At 40.4% G+C, this 16343-nt stretch overlaps 1 protein-coding gene across 1 annotated transcript in view; it reads right to left on the bottom strand.

Annotated features, from left to right (window-relative positions):
* Window positions 1–16343, bottom strand: part of HACD2 (3-hydroxyacyl-CoA dehydratase 2) — a 95949-nt gene that overhangs the window by 68238 nt on the left and 11368 nt on the right. The window contains exon 3 of the mRNA XM_068546598.1: window positions 889–907. Coding sequence (XP_068402699.1) covers window positions 889–907 — 19 coding nt within the window. The remainder of the gene's footprint in view (window positions 1–888; window positions 908–16343) is intronic.

Here is a 16343-nt window from a genome sequence, read left to right as displayed (position 1 = left end):
GTATCATAGTGATCCCTTTAAGGCCCATGGTGGAGAGTTTGCTGTGTGCCCACCTGAACCGTAAGTCTCCTCATCTCTGAATTCCCCAGTGCCCCGAATATAGTAAGTACCCACTTAATTAATCCATTATGTTGATCAGGGCCATAATGGTTTGAATGCATAGTTCTGGAGTTTTCAGACTTTTGGTGCTTCTCAGTGAGTAGCAACTTCAAATCCTCCCTTGGAGAGACAAGTCCACATGCACAGCACCCGCTATGGGTTTACTCCACAGGGTCTATCAATTTTCCAAAATTGATTTCTGCTTAGAGGAGTCTAGCCGCCCCAGACTAGAAGTTATGCCTTCGTTCCAGAGCAGAATTTGATGACCCTCCGCACCCCCCAAAAAGAAATCACATTGTATCTGCTTTTAGTAGAAATCTCTCACATTTGTATAACTCTTTGTACTTGTACTTTCCAATCCCTCTCACATACATTAAATATTCATCTGAGAGGTAGGCAATATACGCAGTACTCCATTTTAAAAAATAAGGAAAGAGAGTATAACATGTAAGTAATCAGAGAGGGCTTTCAACAGAGCCCAGCACTCCAAGTCACATTTTTATAAATATGCTAGTGTTTCTCTATTTACCCTTGTACTGAGAAGGTAGGAGAGGCCTCTGTAGATTGACAGAGAAAAAGAGCCATGGCGTTTAATAAAGTGTTCAGTGATAACATCTAAATAGTACCCATGATTTTAGAAACCAAAAGCCTAAGCAATTTTATACATAATGATTAAATAGGTTAGTTTTTTCAATGTTCAGTAAGAATCTAATCAACCTATCATTCATGATTTAAAAAAAAGAAAGCAGAATCCACTCTACATAAGTTGGGGGGGAATTCCATACTCACCTATTGCACAATGTAAAATCTAGAGAGAAAAAGGGGGGAAAAGAGAATTAGTAAAGATCAATAATATTATAGTTTTATTTCATACAAACTAGCCTTTCAGAAGAATAGAGCAGCGCCTGCCAGCAGTATTGAATTCGAAAAATGAACATTCAATTTTTAAACTTGGCTACAGACTATTTAACAAAATGTAAATTCTTGTTCAGTTTTTTGTTTGTTCATTTTTAGTTTCTGTATCTATGGAAGATTTCCTAAGGAATAAATCTTACCCAGTAGTTTAGCAAATGTCAAGGACCTCTTCCATAATCCATAAACTGGTAAGAGCAGCCAGTGTACAACTCCCATGTCCCATTTGTACAGAACAGAACTATCACAGACTATGGAACACAGGATCAGAAGAGCCTTTTCTTACCCGGCAGGCCCTTCAATGCAGACATTTATTCTACAAAGCTCTACCCTTGGACCCCATCTTATCTCATTCTGTGATCTCATTATAGGGGTATTCCCAGTCTAATCTCTAACCCCAGATCTCTTTGAACTCCAGGCCCACATTCCTTTGGACATCTCCATCTAGGTGTACCAGCAGCAACTCAAAGATGGCATGCTTCAGCAGGAAGCTCACCCTTCCTTTCCTTCATACCTACCCTGCCTCTTGATCACCAACCCCCCCACTCTCAGATTCAACTGCTCTTTCCTTTCCTTCACTCCCAAGTCAAACAGGTTTCCAAGTCCTGCCAATGCTTTTGGCACGTCTTCCCCAGTTTTTTATTTCCAGTGCATGGGTGAGACTGCTATCTCCTCTCCATCTCAATGGCCATCTAACCAGCCAATTAGGTTCTTCCAAATCCCCTTCCAATTCATCCTGTATCTGGCACTGCTTTAACCTGGGTGGTGGTAGTAAAGAAGTAATTTGAAGCCATCTACAAGGTTGATTTAATGACCAAAGCTTTTCTGGATGGTAAGACCTAACAACTATCGCAGTGCATTTTGGAATTTACATTTCTCGAGCCGTCATTGTGTTGTTTGAAACTAACAATAACCCTGGCAGATGGGCAGGACAGATATCTCTACTTGCAGATGAGAAAACGAAGGCTTAGAAACACTGCTCAGCTTCACCAAGGTAGTAAGTGATGTACGGGATCAAGAACCTAGATTTTATTTCCACTCTACTGCTTTTTCTATCATTTCACTGTACATTAGTTATACCTGCAAAAGCTATAACTTGACAAGACTTAGCTCTATCTAAAACATGCCTAGGGACTTCCCTGGTGGCTCAGTGGTTAAGAATCTGCCTGCCAACGCAGGGGACATGGGTGCCAGCCCTGGTCCGGGAAGATCCCACATGTCGCGGAGCAACTAAGCCCACATGCCACAACTACTGAGCCCGCGTGCCACAACTACTGAAGCCTGTGTGCCTAGAGCCTGTGCTCCACAACAAGAGAAGCCACCACAATGAGAAGCCCACGCACCGCAACGAAGAGAAAAGCCCACATGCAGCAATGAGGACCCAATGCAGCCAAAAATAAATTAAAATTTTTTTTAAAATTTAATTAAAAAGAAAAAGAATCCGCCTGCCAATGCAGGGGACACGGGTTCGATCCCTGATCCAGGAAGATCCCACATGCTGCAGAGCAACTAAGCCCGTGTGCCACAACTACTGAGCCTGTGCTTTAGAGCCTGCGAGCCACAACTACTGAGCCTGTGTGCCACAACTACTGAAGCCCATGTGCCTAGAGCCCGTGCTCCGCAACAAGAGAAGCCACTGCAGTGAGAAGCCCACACGATGCAACTAGAGAAAGCCCGTGTGTAGCAACAAAGACCCAACGCAACCAAAAATAAACAAAAAACAAACAAACAAAAACATGCCTAATAAGGCTCTGTGCTCAAGTCTATGATTTCACTAAGTTTTTTCTGAAGGGAGGAGGATGGGGGTGGCTTGGATTAAAAAAAAATCAAGCTGCACAAATATGTCGATAACTGATAAAAGAACAAAAGAATTACTAGACTGCAAATCTTACATTTTTCAAAAGAAAACACTGCTAAGAATCTCATATGTGCGAATATTACAAGATAAGCCAAATCTCCTGCTGCAAAGTTGAGGAAAACTAAGATATGTGCTGATTAAAATGAAATGGAACGAAAGATGAGTGATGAGCATCCTTTGAGACAAGACAGATGATAGTGCCTAGATAGAAAACCAATTCTATTCATGTATGTGGCAAGGCATCCAGGCTGCTGATTTACAACAGGACACTGCAGGAAAGGATGGATAACCTTAAGGCCTATCATGTCTTTTTTGTGTGATAGAACAGATCTTAGTCCTATGAGACCCAATCTCCCCTTTTTAATCACATATTTTATAATGCCTCCTTTACTAAATATAAAATTCAGAGATGATATAACTTACCTGCACAAAAATTAAAACAAATAAACAGTGTCCTAACCAATATGTAAAGAAGAAATAAAAAGATAGTAGTTTATTTAAAAAAATATGTATTTCCACAGATAAATGTTTGGCGACACAATGACATAATGAAGCAGTCAGATATAGGTATCAACTTATGATGAATAAGTTTGGACTCAAAAATAAGAATATCAGAAAGCACTTTGGACAAGAATAGGAAAATAAAAGAACAGAGGTACAGACCAACCCTAGAATAAAAACAGTATTAAGATAATAATGGACATAGAGAAGTAATCTTAACTGAAGTTAAAACAACACGGCAAGTAAATAACAAAGCAGAGAAAATGAGGAAGTACAACATTATCAGAAGTGAAGCTAGGTCTTATTTATTTGTAAGTGTGGTGTCAAAATAATCCCCTAGATTATGTCATGGGATAGGGTAGGAAGAAAGTATCACAGAAAACATCCTTCTGCTTTGAAATCCCACTGAGACATACAATCTGTGCCTGGTCTGTAAAAAGAACGTGGAAACAATATTCTTTGAATGGTGCGACAAGGAAAAGATGGATTAGATAAAAAAACAGTAATGCAAGATGTGATAAAGTAGTTGTGTAACTGTGGATAGTTTTAGGATAAAACTGAACAACTGTAGTGATTCAAAAAAAGGCAGTATAAAATATTATTAACATAGTTATATTAAAGAAATCGAGGGGGCTTCCCTGGTGGGGCAGTGGTTAAGAATCTGCCTGCCGGGGAGGGGTGGGTTATAACCAGAGGCAGAGACAAATATAGTACTAGCCAACTATTTAAATTATGTTTACATTCTATTTTGATAAAGATAAAGCTTGAATTAAATAAATGAAATACAGGGTGTTCAGGGCTTGCAGACCATTCCTTTGAAAAACTTATATATGCTAGGAAGCAAATAAATAAACTGGTCCAGACATGGGATTTTTTTGGTTACTTTTTTTTAAAGCTTGGAGAAACACTGAAAGGGAAGAAACAATGAAGAAATGATTATACTGGCAGAAAGGAGACGGGCATCTGAAGGAGCAAGGTCTCCGAGGAGTCAGAAGTAAGGGGTCTGGAGTGTGCACGTCAAATCAGACCCAGACGAAAATACAGATAGCTCTTCCTCGGCGGTCGGGGTGGACCCTGTGGGCGGAGAGTCGAAACACTGCTTGATCAGCTCCGTTTTGGGAGGCGATAGGGGGCCAAGGAAAAGGTTGAGAAGGCTTGAGAAGGTACCAGAAGAAAATGGTCAACTCAATGTGATGGAGTAAATTTGATCTTCAAGCAGGAATGGACACACAGTCTTAACTGACAGCATTTGGACTCAGTCATTCCTCTATGCTCCCGTATTTACACTGATGCTCTAAACGACTGTGTTTTCATTAATATGAATCCTCAGGAACCTTCTTATCCATTTGTATACAAACCAACATTCAGTCACCATGGTGCTTGATGTGAAATGCAAGTTAGTTGTATAGATATATAAATGTTTATTTCCAGAAGTGAAAAAGCATGTCAACATACCAATAAACCTTAAAACGTAATACCAAAAAAAAAAAAAAAAAGAATCTGCCTGCCAATGCAGGGGACATGGGTGCCAGCCCTGGTCCGGGAAGATCCCACATGTCCCGGAGCAACTAAGCCCATGCGCCACAACTACTGAGCGTACACTCTAGACCCTGTGAACCACAACTACCGAAGCCTGTGCGCCTAGAACCTGTGCTCCACAACAAGAGAAGCCACCACAATGAGAAGCCCACACACCGCAACAAAGAGAAAAGCCCACGCACAGCAATGAAGACCCAGTGCAGCCAAAAATAAATAAAAAATTTTAAAAAACTTAATTAAAAAAAAAGAATCCGGAGGATTAACCAAGATGGCGGAGTAGAAGGACATGTTCTCACTCCCTCTTGTGAGAGCACCAGAATCACAACTTGCTGCTCGACAATCATTGACAGGAAGACCCTGGACTTCACCAAGGAGGATACCCCACGTCCAAGGACAGAGGAGAAGCCACAGTGAGACGGTAGGAGGGGCGCAATCAGAGTAAAATCAAATCCCATAACTGCTGGGTGGGTGACTCACAGACTGGCAAACACTTATACCACAGAAATCCACCCACTGGAGGGAAGGTTCTGAGCCCCACGTCAGGCTTCCCAACCTGGGGGTCCGGCAATGGGAGGAGGAATTCCTAGAGAATCAGACTTTGAAGCCTAGTGGGAATTGATTGCAGGACTTCGACAGGACTGGGGGAAACAGAGACCCCACTCTTGCAGGGCACACACAAAGTAGTGTGCGCATCGGGACCCAGGGGAAGGAGCAGTGACCTTGGGGGAGACTGAACCAGACCTACCTGCTGGTGTTGGGGGGTCTCCTGCAGAGGCGGGGGGTGGCTCTGTTTCACCGTGGGGACAAGGACACTGGCAGCGGAGGTTCTGGGAAGTGCTCCTTGGCATAAGCCCTCCCAGAGTCTGCCATTAACCCCACCAAAGAGCCCAGGTAGGCTCCAGTGTTGGGTTGCCTCAGGCAAAACAACCAACAGGGAGGGAACCCAGCCCCACCCATCAACAGTCAAGTGGATTAAAGTTTTACTGAGCTCTGACCGCCACAGCAACAGTCAGCTCTACCCACCACCAGAGCCTCCCATCAAGCCTCTTAGATAGCCTCAACCACCAGAGGGCAGATAGCAGAAGCAAGAAAAACTACAATCCTGCAGCCTGTGGACCAAAAACCACAGTTACAGAAAGATAGACAAGATGAAAAGGCAGAGGGCTATGTACCAGATGAAGGAACAAGAAAAAACCCCAGAAAAACAACTAAATGAAGTGGAGATAGGCAACCTTCCAGAAAAAGAATTCAGAATAATGATAGTGAAGATGATCCAGGACCTCGGAATAAGAATGGAGGCAAAGATTGAGAAGATGCAAGAAGTGATTAACAAAGACCTAGAAGAATTAAAGAACAAACAAACAGAGATGACCAATACAATAACTGAAATGAAAACTACACTAGAAGGAATCAATAGCAGAATAACTGAGGCAGAAGAACGGATAAGTGACCTGGAAGACAGAATGGTGGAATTCACTGCTGCGGAACAGACTAAAGAAAAAAGAATGAAAAGAAATGAAGACAGCCTAAGAGACCTCTGGGACAACATTAAACGCAACAACATTCGCATTATAGGGGTCCCAGAAGGAGAAGAGAGAGAGAAAGGACCAGAGAAAATATTTGAAGAGATTATAGTCGAAAACTTCCCTAACATGGGAAAGGAAATAGCCACCCAAGTCCAGGAAGCGCAGAGAGTCCCATACAGAATAAACCCAAGGAGAAACACGCCGAGACACATAGTAATCAAAGTGGCAAAAATTAAAGACAAAGAAAAATTATTGAAAGCAGCAAGGGAAAAACGACAAATAACATACAAGGGAACTCCCATAAGGTTAACAGCTGATTTCTCAGCAGAAACTCTGCAAGCCAGAAGGGAGTGGCATGATATACTTAAAGTGATGAAAGGGAAGAACCTACAACCAAGATTACTCTACCCGGCAAGGATCTCATTTAGATTTGATGGAGAAATCAAAAGCTTTACAGACAAGCAAAAGCTAAGAGAATTCAGCACCACCAAACCAGCTCTACAACAAATGCTAAAGGAACTTCTCTAAGTGGGAAACACAAGAGAAGAAAAGGACCTACAAAAACAAACCCAAAACAATTAAGAAAATGGTCATAGGAACATACATATTGATAATTACCTTAGACGTGAATGGATTAAATGCCCCAACCAAAAGACATAGACTGGCTGAATGGATACAAAAACAAGACCCGTATATATGCTGTCTACAAGAGACCCACTTCAGACCTAGGGACACACACAGACTGAAAGTGAGGGGATGGAAAAAGATATTCCATGCAAATGGAAATCAAAAGAAAGCTGGAGTAGCTATACTCATATCAGATAAAATAGACTTTAAAATAAAGAATGTTACAAGAGACAAGGAAGGACACTACATAATGATCAAGGGATCAATCCAAGAAGAAGATATAACAATTATAAATATATATGCACCCAACATAGGAGCACCTCAATACATAAGGCAACTGCTAACAGCTATAAAAGAGGAAATCGACAGTAACACAGTAATAGTGGGGGACTTTAACACCTCACTTACACCAATGGACAGTTCATCCAAAATGAAAATAAATAAGGAAACAGAAGCTTTAAATGACACAATAGACCAGATAGATTTAATTGATATTTATAGGACATTCCACCCAAAAACAGCAGATAACACGTTCTTCTCAAGTGCGCACGGAACATTCTCCAGGATAGATCACATCTTGGGTCACAAATCAAGCCTCAGTAAATTTAAGAAAATTGAAATCATATCAATCATCTTTTCTGACCACAACACTATGAGATTAGAAATGAATTACAGGGAAAAAAACGTAAAATAGACAAACACATGGAGGCTAAACAATACGTTACTAAATAACCAAGAGATCACTGAAGAAATCAAAGAGGAAATCAAAAAATACCTAGAGACAAATGACAATGAAAACACGACGACCCAAAACCTATGGGATGCAGCAAAAGCAGTTCTAACAGGGAAGTTTATAGCTATACAAGCCTACCTAAAGAAACAAGAAAAATCTCAAGTAAACAATCTAACCTTACACCTAAAGAAACTAGAGAAAGAAGAACAAACAAAACCCAAAGTTAGCAGAAGGAAAGAAATCATAAAGATCAGAGCAGAAATAAATGAAATAGAAACAAAGAAAACAATAGCAAAGATCAATTAAACTAAAAGCTGGTTCTTTGAGAAGATAAACTAAATTGATAAGCCATTAGCCAGACTCATCAAGAAAAAGAGGGAGAGGACTCAAATCAATAAAATCAGAAATGAAAAAGGAGAAGTTACAACAGACACTGCAGAAATACAAAGCATCCTAAGAGACTACTACAAGCAACTTTATGCCAATAAAATGGGCAACCTGGAAGAAATGGACAAATTTTTAGAAAGGTATAACCTTCCAAGACTGAACCAGGAAGAAACAGAAAATATGAACAGACCAATCACAAGTAATGAAATTGAAACTGTGATTAAAAATCTTCCAACAAACAAAAGTCCAGGACCAGATGGCTTCACAGGTGAATTCTATCAAACATTTAGAGAAGAGCTAACACCTATCCTTCTCAAACTCTTCCAAAAAATTGCAGAGGAAGGAACACTCCCAAACTCATTCTATGAGGCCACCATCACTCTGATACCAAAACCAGACAAAGACACTACAAAAAAAGAAAATTACAGACCAATATCACTGATGAATATAGATGCAAAAATCCTCAACAAAATACTAGCAAACAGAATCCAACAACACATTAAAAGATCATACACCACGATCAAGTGGGATTTATCCCAGGGATGCAAGGATTCTTCAATATACGCAAATCAATCAATGTGATACACCATATTAACAAACTGAAGAATAAAAACCATATGATCATCTCAATAGATGCACAAAAAGCTTTTGACAAAATTCAACACCCATTTATGATAAAAACTCTCCAGAAAGTGGGCATAGAGGGAACCTACCTCAACATAATAAAGGCCATATATGACAAACCCACAGCAAACATCATTCTCAATGGTGAAAAACTGAAAGCATTTCCTCTAAGATCAGGAACGAGACAAGGATGTCCACTCTCACCACTATTATTCAACATAGTTCTGGAAGTCCTAGCCACGGCAATCAGAGAAGAAAAAGAAATAAAAGGAATACAAATTGGAAAAGAAGAAGTAAAACTGTCACTGTTTGCGGATGACATGATACTATACATAGAGAATCCTAAAACTGCCACCAGAAAACTGCTAGAGCTAATTAATGAATATGGTAAAGTTGCAGGATACAAAATTAATGCACAGAAATCTCTTGCATTCCTATACACTAATGATGAAAAATCTGAAAGAGAAATTATGGAAACACTCCCACTTACCATTGCAACAAAAAGAATAAAATACCTAGGAATAAACCTACCTAGGGAGACAAAAGACCTGTATGCAGAAAACTATAAGACACTGATGAAAGAAATTAAAGATGATACCAACAGATGGAGAGATATACCATGTTCTTGGATTGGAAGAATCAACATTGTGAAAATGAGTATACTACCCAAAGCAATCTACAGATTCAATGCAATCCCTATCAAATTACCAATGGCATTTTTTACGGAGCTAGAACAAATCATCTTAAAATTTGTATGGAGTCACAAAAGACCCCGAATAGCCAAAGCAGTCTTGAGGGAAAAAAATGGAGCTGGAGGAATCAGACTCCCTGACTTCAGACTCTACTACAAAGCTACAGTAATCAAGACAATATGGTACTGGCACAAAAACAGAAACATATATCAATGGAACAAGATAGAAAGCCCAGAGATTAACTCACGCACCTATGGTCAACTAATCTATGACAAAGGAGGCAAAGATATACAATGGAGAAAAGACAGTCTCTTCAATAAGTGGTGCTGGGAAAACTGGACAGCTACATGTAAAAGAATGAAATTAGAACACTCCCTAACACCATACACAAAAATAAACTCAAAATGGATTAGAGACCTAAATATAAGACTGGACACTATAAAACTCTTAGAGGAAAACATAGGAAGAACACTCTTTGACATAAATCACAGCAAGATCTTTTTTGATCCACCTCCTAGAGTAATGGAAATAAAAACAAAAATAAACAAATGGGACCTAATGAAACTTCAAGCTTTTGCACAGCAAAGGAAACCATAAACAAGACGAAAAGACAACCCTCAGAATGGGAGAAAATATTTGCAAACGAATCAACGGACAAAGGATTAATCTCCAAAATATATAAACAGCTCATTCAGCTCAATATTAAAGAAACAAACACCCCAATCCAAAAATGGGCAGAAGACCTAAATAGACATTTCTCCAAAGAAGACATCCAGACGGCCACGAAGCACATGAAAAGATGCTCAACATCACTAATTATTAGAGAAATGCAAATCAAAACTACAATGAGGTATCACCTCACTCCTGTTAGAATGGGCATCATCAGAAAATCTACAAACAACAAATGCTGGAGAGGGTGTGGAGAAAAGGGAACCCTCTTGCACTGTTGGTGGGAATGTAAATTGATACAGCCACTATGGAGAACAATATGGAGGTTCCTTAAAAAACTAAAAATAGAATTACCATATGACCCAGCAATCCGAGTACTGGGCATATACCCAGAGAAAACCGTAATTCAAAAAGACACATGCACCCGAATGTTCATTGCAGCACTATTTACAATAGCCAGGTCATGGAAGCAACCTAAATGCCCATCAACAGACGAATGGATAAAGAAGTTGTGGTACATATATACAATGGAATATTACTCAGCCATAAAAAGGAACGAAATTGAGTCATTTGTTGAGAAGTGGATGGATCTAGAGACTGTCATACAGAGTGAAGTAAGTCAGAAAGAGATGAGCCGGTTTGCAGGGCAGAAGTTGAGACACAGATGTAGAGAACGGACATATGGACACCAACGGGGGAAAACTGCGGTGAGGTGGGGATGGTGGTGTGCTGAATTGGGCGATTGGGATTGACATGTATACACTGATGTGTATAAAATTGATGACTAATAAGAACCTGCAGTATAAAAAAACAAACAAACAAAACAACTAATACTAAACTTTCATTGGGTTATTTGTATGGAAATATGTAAATATAAATGTTTCAGACATTACATGAAATTTCTAAAAATCTTATATTTGTATTTGTATGGAAATATGTATGGAAATATGTTAATATTAAAAAAAAAAAAAAAAGAATCCGCCTGCCAATGCAGGGGACACGGGCTCGATCCCTGGTCCAGGAAGATCCCACATGCTGCAGAGTGACTAAGCCCATGGGCCATAACTACTGAGACTGCACTCTAGAGCCCATGGGCCACAACTACTGAGCCACGTGCCACAACTACTGAAGCTCACGCACCTAGAGCCCATGCTCCCCAACAAGAGAAGCCACTGCAATGAGAAGCCCATGCACCGCAATGAAGAGCAGCCCCCACTCACCGCAACTAGAGAAAGCCCGCACGCAGCAACAAAGACCCAATGCAGCCAAAAATAAATAAATAAAATAAATAAATTTATAAAAAAAAAAAAAAAGAAATTGAATGAGATCCCTGCATTTCACGAGTCTCCGTTAACTCAAAGTCTGAACAGGAATCTCAATCTGTTCCATATTTTCAATCAATTTCATTGCTTTTGCAGTTATAACACTGTTGCACTGAAATCCTTTTCAACTAAATATGGAAGCTGGAAATGCTATAATGTTTACAGAACAGAATGTGCAGAGTGAACAAATTACTCAATTATTTTGAGATGATACCTTTATTTCACTTAAGCTCCCTATTCATACCAACCGTGCTAGGCAGAATCCTAAAGATGATTCCCTAAGATTCTTGTATCTTGGTTATCCAATCAAACACTAAACAAGGTACCACAGGGTGGGAATTTTGCAAATGTAATTAAAGTCCAAAGTCAATTGATCTTAAGGCACAGAGATTATGTGGGTAGGCCTGATCCAACCAGGCCAGCCTTTTAAAAGCAGAGAGTTTTCTCCAGCTGGTGGCAGAAGAGGAACTCAAAGATATTCAAGGAACAAAAGATATTCAATATGCCATTTCTCACTTAGAAGATGGAGGAGGCCATGTGCAGGGACTGGAGAGCAGCCTCTAGGAGCTAGGAGTGACCTCCAGCTGACAGCTAGTAAGGAAATGGGACCTCAGACCTAACAACCGCAGGTTAAGTGGATTCTGTCAACAAGCTGAATAAGCTTAGAAGCAGACCCTTCCCCAGAGCCCCCAGATAGAAGCCAACCCAACTGACACCTTGATTTCAGTCTTGTGAGACCCTGAGCAGAGAACCCAGCCAAGCCCAGTTTCTGACTTATAGAACTGTGAGCTAATAAATGAGTGTGGTTTTAAGCTGCTAAGTTTGTGGTATTTTGTCATGCAGCAAGAGAAAACTAAGACAACGACCTTCTTCTAACTTAAGCTTTTTGTTTAATTTCTCGTGAAGATTTTTTAGTATGAATATGTACTATAAAACTATCAATTTATATTTGGAGAGGGATCAGCCCATGGTATATACAAAAGTCAGGGGGAACACAGACCTCCACTGAGTTGGACTGTCTCAGCGTAGGACATCTACTTATAGCACCCCCATTCATTGTGGCAATCAAAATACCCTCACAATTTTCTAAATCGCACTCTAGAGGGGTCACACTGCTCTTGCTGAGATCTACTGAGAATCACTGAACTAAAATAAGCATACCTCATTAGAAAAAAATTCAGAAGACTTGCCATATTCAAAATCTCCCTTGAAAATATGTCATAGTGCTAATGATCCAATGTCAGCTGCTAGGAGTGTTCACACGGTTGAATGCTCCCCAATGTGTCTGCCACTAGTGTCTGTGTTCCCTGGGTGAGCCCCCCCTCCCCAGCCTCTCCAGGAGACTCCCCAAGGCCAGCAGGAGACTGGGGCATGAATGGAACTGGTAGAATTTGTACACAGGCAGCCAGGCTCCAGAGCTGGTGCTCTTAACCACTACATATATTATTGATTTTGAGATCTGTGCCTTACAAACCATAAATATTCAGAACTTTGAGCAGTACATTTGCTTCTCTCCTGTGTCTGGAATGAGAGATAACCAGAAGTACAGATTTAGACTCATTCATGAGCAGTTTCTAATGGTTTAGCTGCTGGATGGTCAGGGACTTGGAAGGAACAGGATTGGAAGATAGTGACAAGGAAAGTTGGGGAAGAAGTATGTGGATGGATCTCTTAGAATGGGCATAGACATTGAAAATATTTGTCTCACGTGAATGCTCACCAAACGGCATCTACTGTAAAGGAGACTCTTAATGATGGTGGACAAAATGATGGACACTATTAACATCAGTCAGACTCTTCCCAGCCATCCCAGTGTTTCCTCAACAGACCCATGAACCAATTGGCCATGTTAACAAGAATGGAGGCTACGCATGGGCTCAACAACATGAACTTCCTCTTAGCAAGGCAGACCTGGTTAATCCTACTGCTGAGCACCTAATCTGCCAATAGCAGAGATCAGAATTAAGTGCCTTATAAAGCATCATTTCCCAGGCGGACAGCACATAACCTGATGGTAGGTCGATTACACTGGATTTCTTCCACCAAGGAGGGAGCAGATATTTGCCCTCACTGGAATAAACACATATTCTAGATATGGATTTGCCTTCCTTGCCCACAATGCCTCTGCCAGCGTCGCCATCTATGAACTCACAGGGTGCCTGATCCACCATCATAGCATGCTACACAGTATTGTGTCTCATCAAAGAACTCACTTCACAGCAAAAGAAATACATACATCAATGGGCTCAGGCCCACTGAATCATTTGCTCTTAACCACATATGCCATCACCCAGAAATGCCTGGCTTAGTTGAAAGGTAGAACCGAAGACTCAGTTATGATGCCAATTGGGAGACAGCACCTTGAAAGAATAGGGTTCTGCCTTACAGGATGCAGTTTATACTTTGAATCACAGATGCTGTATTCCTCATCACTGCATTATACAGGTCCAAGAATCAAGGGGAGGAAGTAGGAGTGGCTACTCTCACTATTATACCTATTAACCCACCTAAAGAATTTCTGCTTTCCATCCTGGCAACTTTGAGCTCTACTTGTTTGGAGAGCTTAGTCTCCACAAGGTTACTGGTTGCAGCAGGTGACAACAATGGTTCTACTGAATTGGAAGATTAAACTGCCATCTGGCCATTTTGGGCTCCTTATTTATGCTACTGAACCAATAGGCAAAGAAAGGGGGTTTATCTATGGATGGAGTGGTCAATCCTGATTGCCAAGGGGATATTATGTTGCCATACACAATCGAGGCAAAGCAGACTATGTATGGAAGCCAGGGGGTTCTGAGGCACCTCTTAGCATTTCCAGTAGTAAACGTTAATGGAAAACTACAGCAACCAAAAAGAGGCAGAATGACTAAGGACTCAGACCCCTTGGGAATGAAGGTTTGGGTCACTGCTGTGGGTAAGGGAAATATGGAATGGGTAGTAGAAGAAGGAAGCCACAGGTATCAACTATAACCTCATGAACAATTACAGAAACAAAAACCGCAAAAAAAAAAAAAAAAAAAAGCAGTAAACATCTCTCTCCTCTTGAACCCTTTCCATTTCCACCCAGTGGCGATAAGCTCTTTTTAGTTTCAAAATTCAACCTCAATGTTGAATGTCATCTTTCACAATAGGTTACTTGGAAACATCTTTTTTGTAAAAGTTTCTAAGATTTGCACTAAGGAAATTAATTTTGTAAGTTACCAACAAGTTTGTTCAGTTTCATTTTTTAAAAAGACTTCCATTTTTTAAAGAATAGTTTTAGGTTCACAGCAAAACTGAGAGGAAGGTACAGAGCTCTCCCATTTACCCCCTGCCCCCCACTCAAGCACAGCCTCCCCACTATCAAAATCCCCAACCAGCGTGGTATGTTTGTTACAACTGATGAACCTGTACTGACACATCACTGTCACTCGAAGTCCGTAGCTGAGGGTTCAGTGTTGCTGGGTTATACCTTCTATGGGCTTGGACAAATGTATAATGACATGTACCCACCATTTACAGTATCATACAGAGTAGTTTCACTGCCCTAAAAATCCTCTGTGCTGTGTCTATTCACCCTTCAGTTTCATTTTTAATCCAAGGTAAAATAACAATAACAAAGTCCAAAAAAGAGTAGCAAGTCTCAAGAGGAATAGGAACCCAAGCAGCTTTAGTTCATGGATGCAACATCATTCAGCTATAGTTAAGTCCTAATTTCTGTCTTTCAATTCAAAATTCCATATTCTTGAAGAAAAGTCTGACCAGCCCAGTTTGGGCCAGGTGTGCACCCCTGGATCAGCGAGCTATGGCCTGAGAGGCAGAGTCAGGGGTAGAGATGCAGCTGGTATGGGTCTAGTGGTAGAACTGCGAAAATTTCCAGAGAGAATAAAACCCCCTGAGCTGGGCAGCTCCACAAAGCATGTCTACTACACTCATGTTATGGAGAGGTCCAGAACTAATTTGGGTTATGTTTACCAGTATTTGGTTAGTTTTGAAAATTATATGTATTTATGATTTCATCTTTTTTTCTTAAAACTTACCTATATAATAACATGTAGCCTTGAAAGACAGACATCAATATGTTAACAGCAGTTATCACTAGCTTATGACTGAAATGTTTTTTCTTCTTTATGTTTATCTGGGTTTTGCTACAATGAATATATAGCACTTATGATTATAGATGATTATGATTAGAGGCAAACACCTTTCCCCTCTCCTCTGGCTTCATGAGAAGCCTTTTCTTCCAAATATTTCTGGTCTCTCTCCACCCATTAATCACTTTGCTTGGGAAAGGAAGGATGACGCATCTGAGCAGTACATTTGGCAAGAATGGGGCGTGCGTACCTCAGCTCCACCCTAGGGTTTCCACAGAGAACCCTGAGCTCTCTGGTTTCCTCCATGCTGCCCTGGCCCCTGCTGCCTGGGGAAGGCAGAGTCTAATTCTGGAGTTCAGTTAGCAAACCTGCTTGACTTGCACACTAACACACAGCCTCCCGCTAGGCCTTTATCACTAATACAGGTAATTTTTAGGGTCCTTATACAATTTGAGTTATTTCCCAATGTTCAGAACATAAGCAAGAAAAAGAGGGTATTTAGTGCACTCTCTCAAAGGTTTCAATCCAAACATGTTTTCAAAATCCTTTTACATCCATTTTTGAAGGAGGAAATAGGTGAAATTTCCTTAATCACCGTTACTTTTTCTGTCACTTAATCTGAACTTTTTTGCTGTATTTGGCTCTATAATTTATTAATTCATTATCTGCTTTATTTTCATATTCTGATTGCGAAATGTTGAAGCCCCACAGCACTTAGAACTGGAAAAAAAATGTTAAGGTCATCTAATCCAGAATATTCATTACAGAGAGGTTGAGACCA

Source organism: Eschrichtius robustus, chromosome 6 (assembly GCF_028021215.1).
Source record: "Eschrichtius robustus isolate mEscRob2 chromosome 6, mEscRob2.pri, whole genome shotgun sequence".
In the NCBI taxonomy this organism is placed as follows: domain Eukaryota; kingdom Metazoa; phylum Chordata; class Mammalia; order Artiodactyla; family Eschrichtiidae; genus Eschrichtius; species Eschrichtius robustus.
This window is presented reverse-complemented; position numbering and strand designations above follow the sequence as displayed.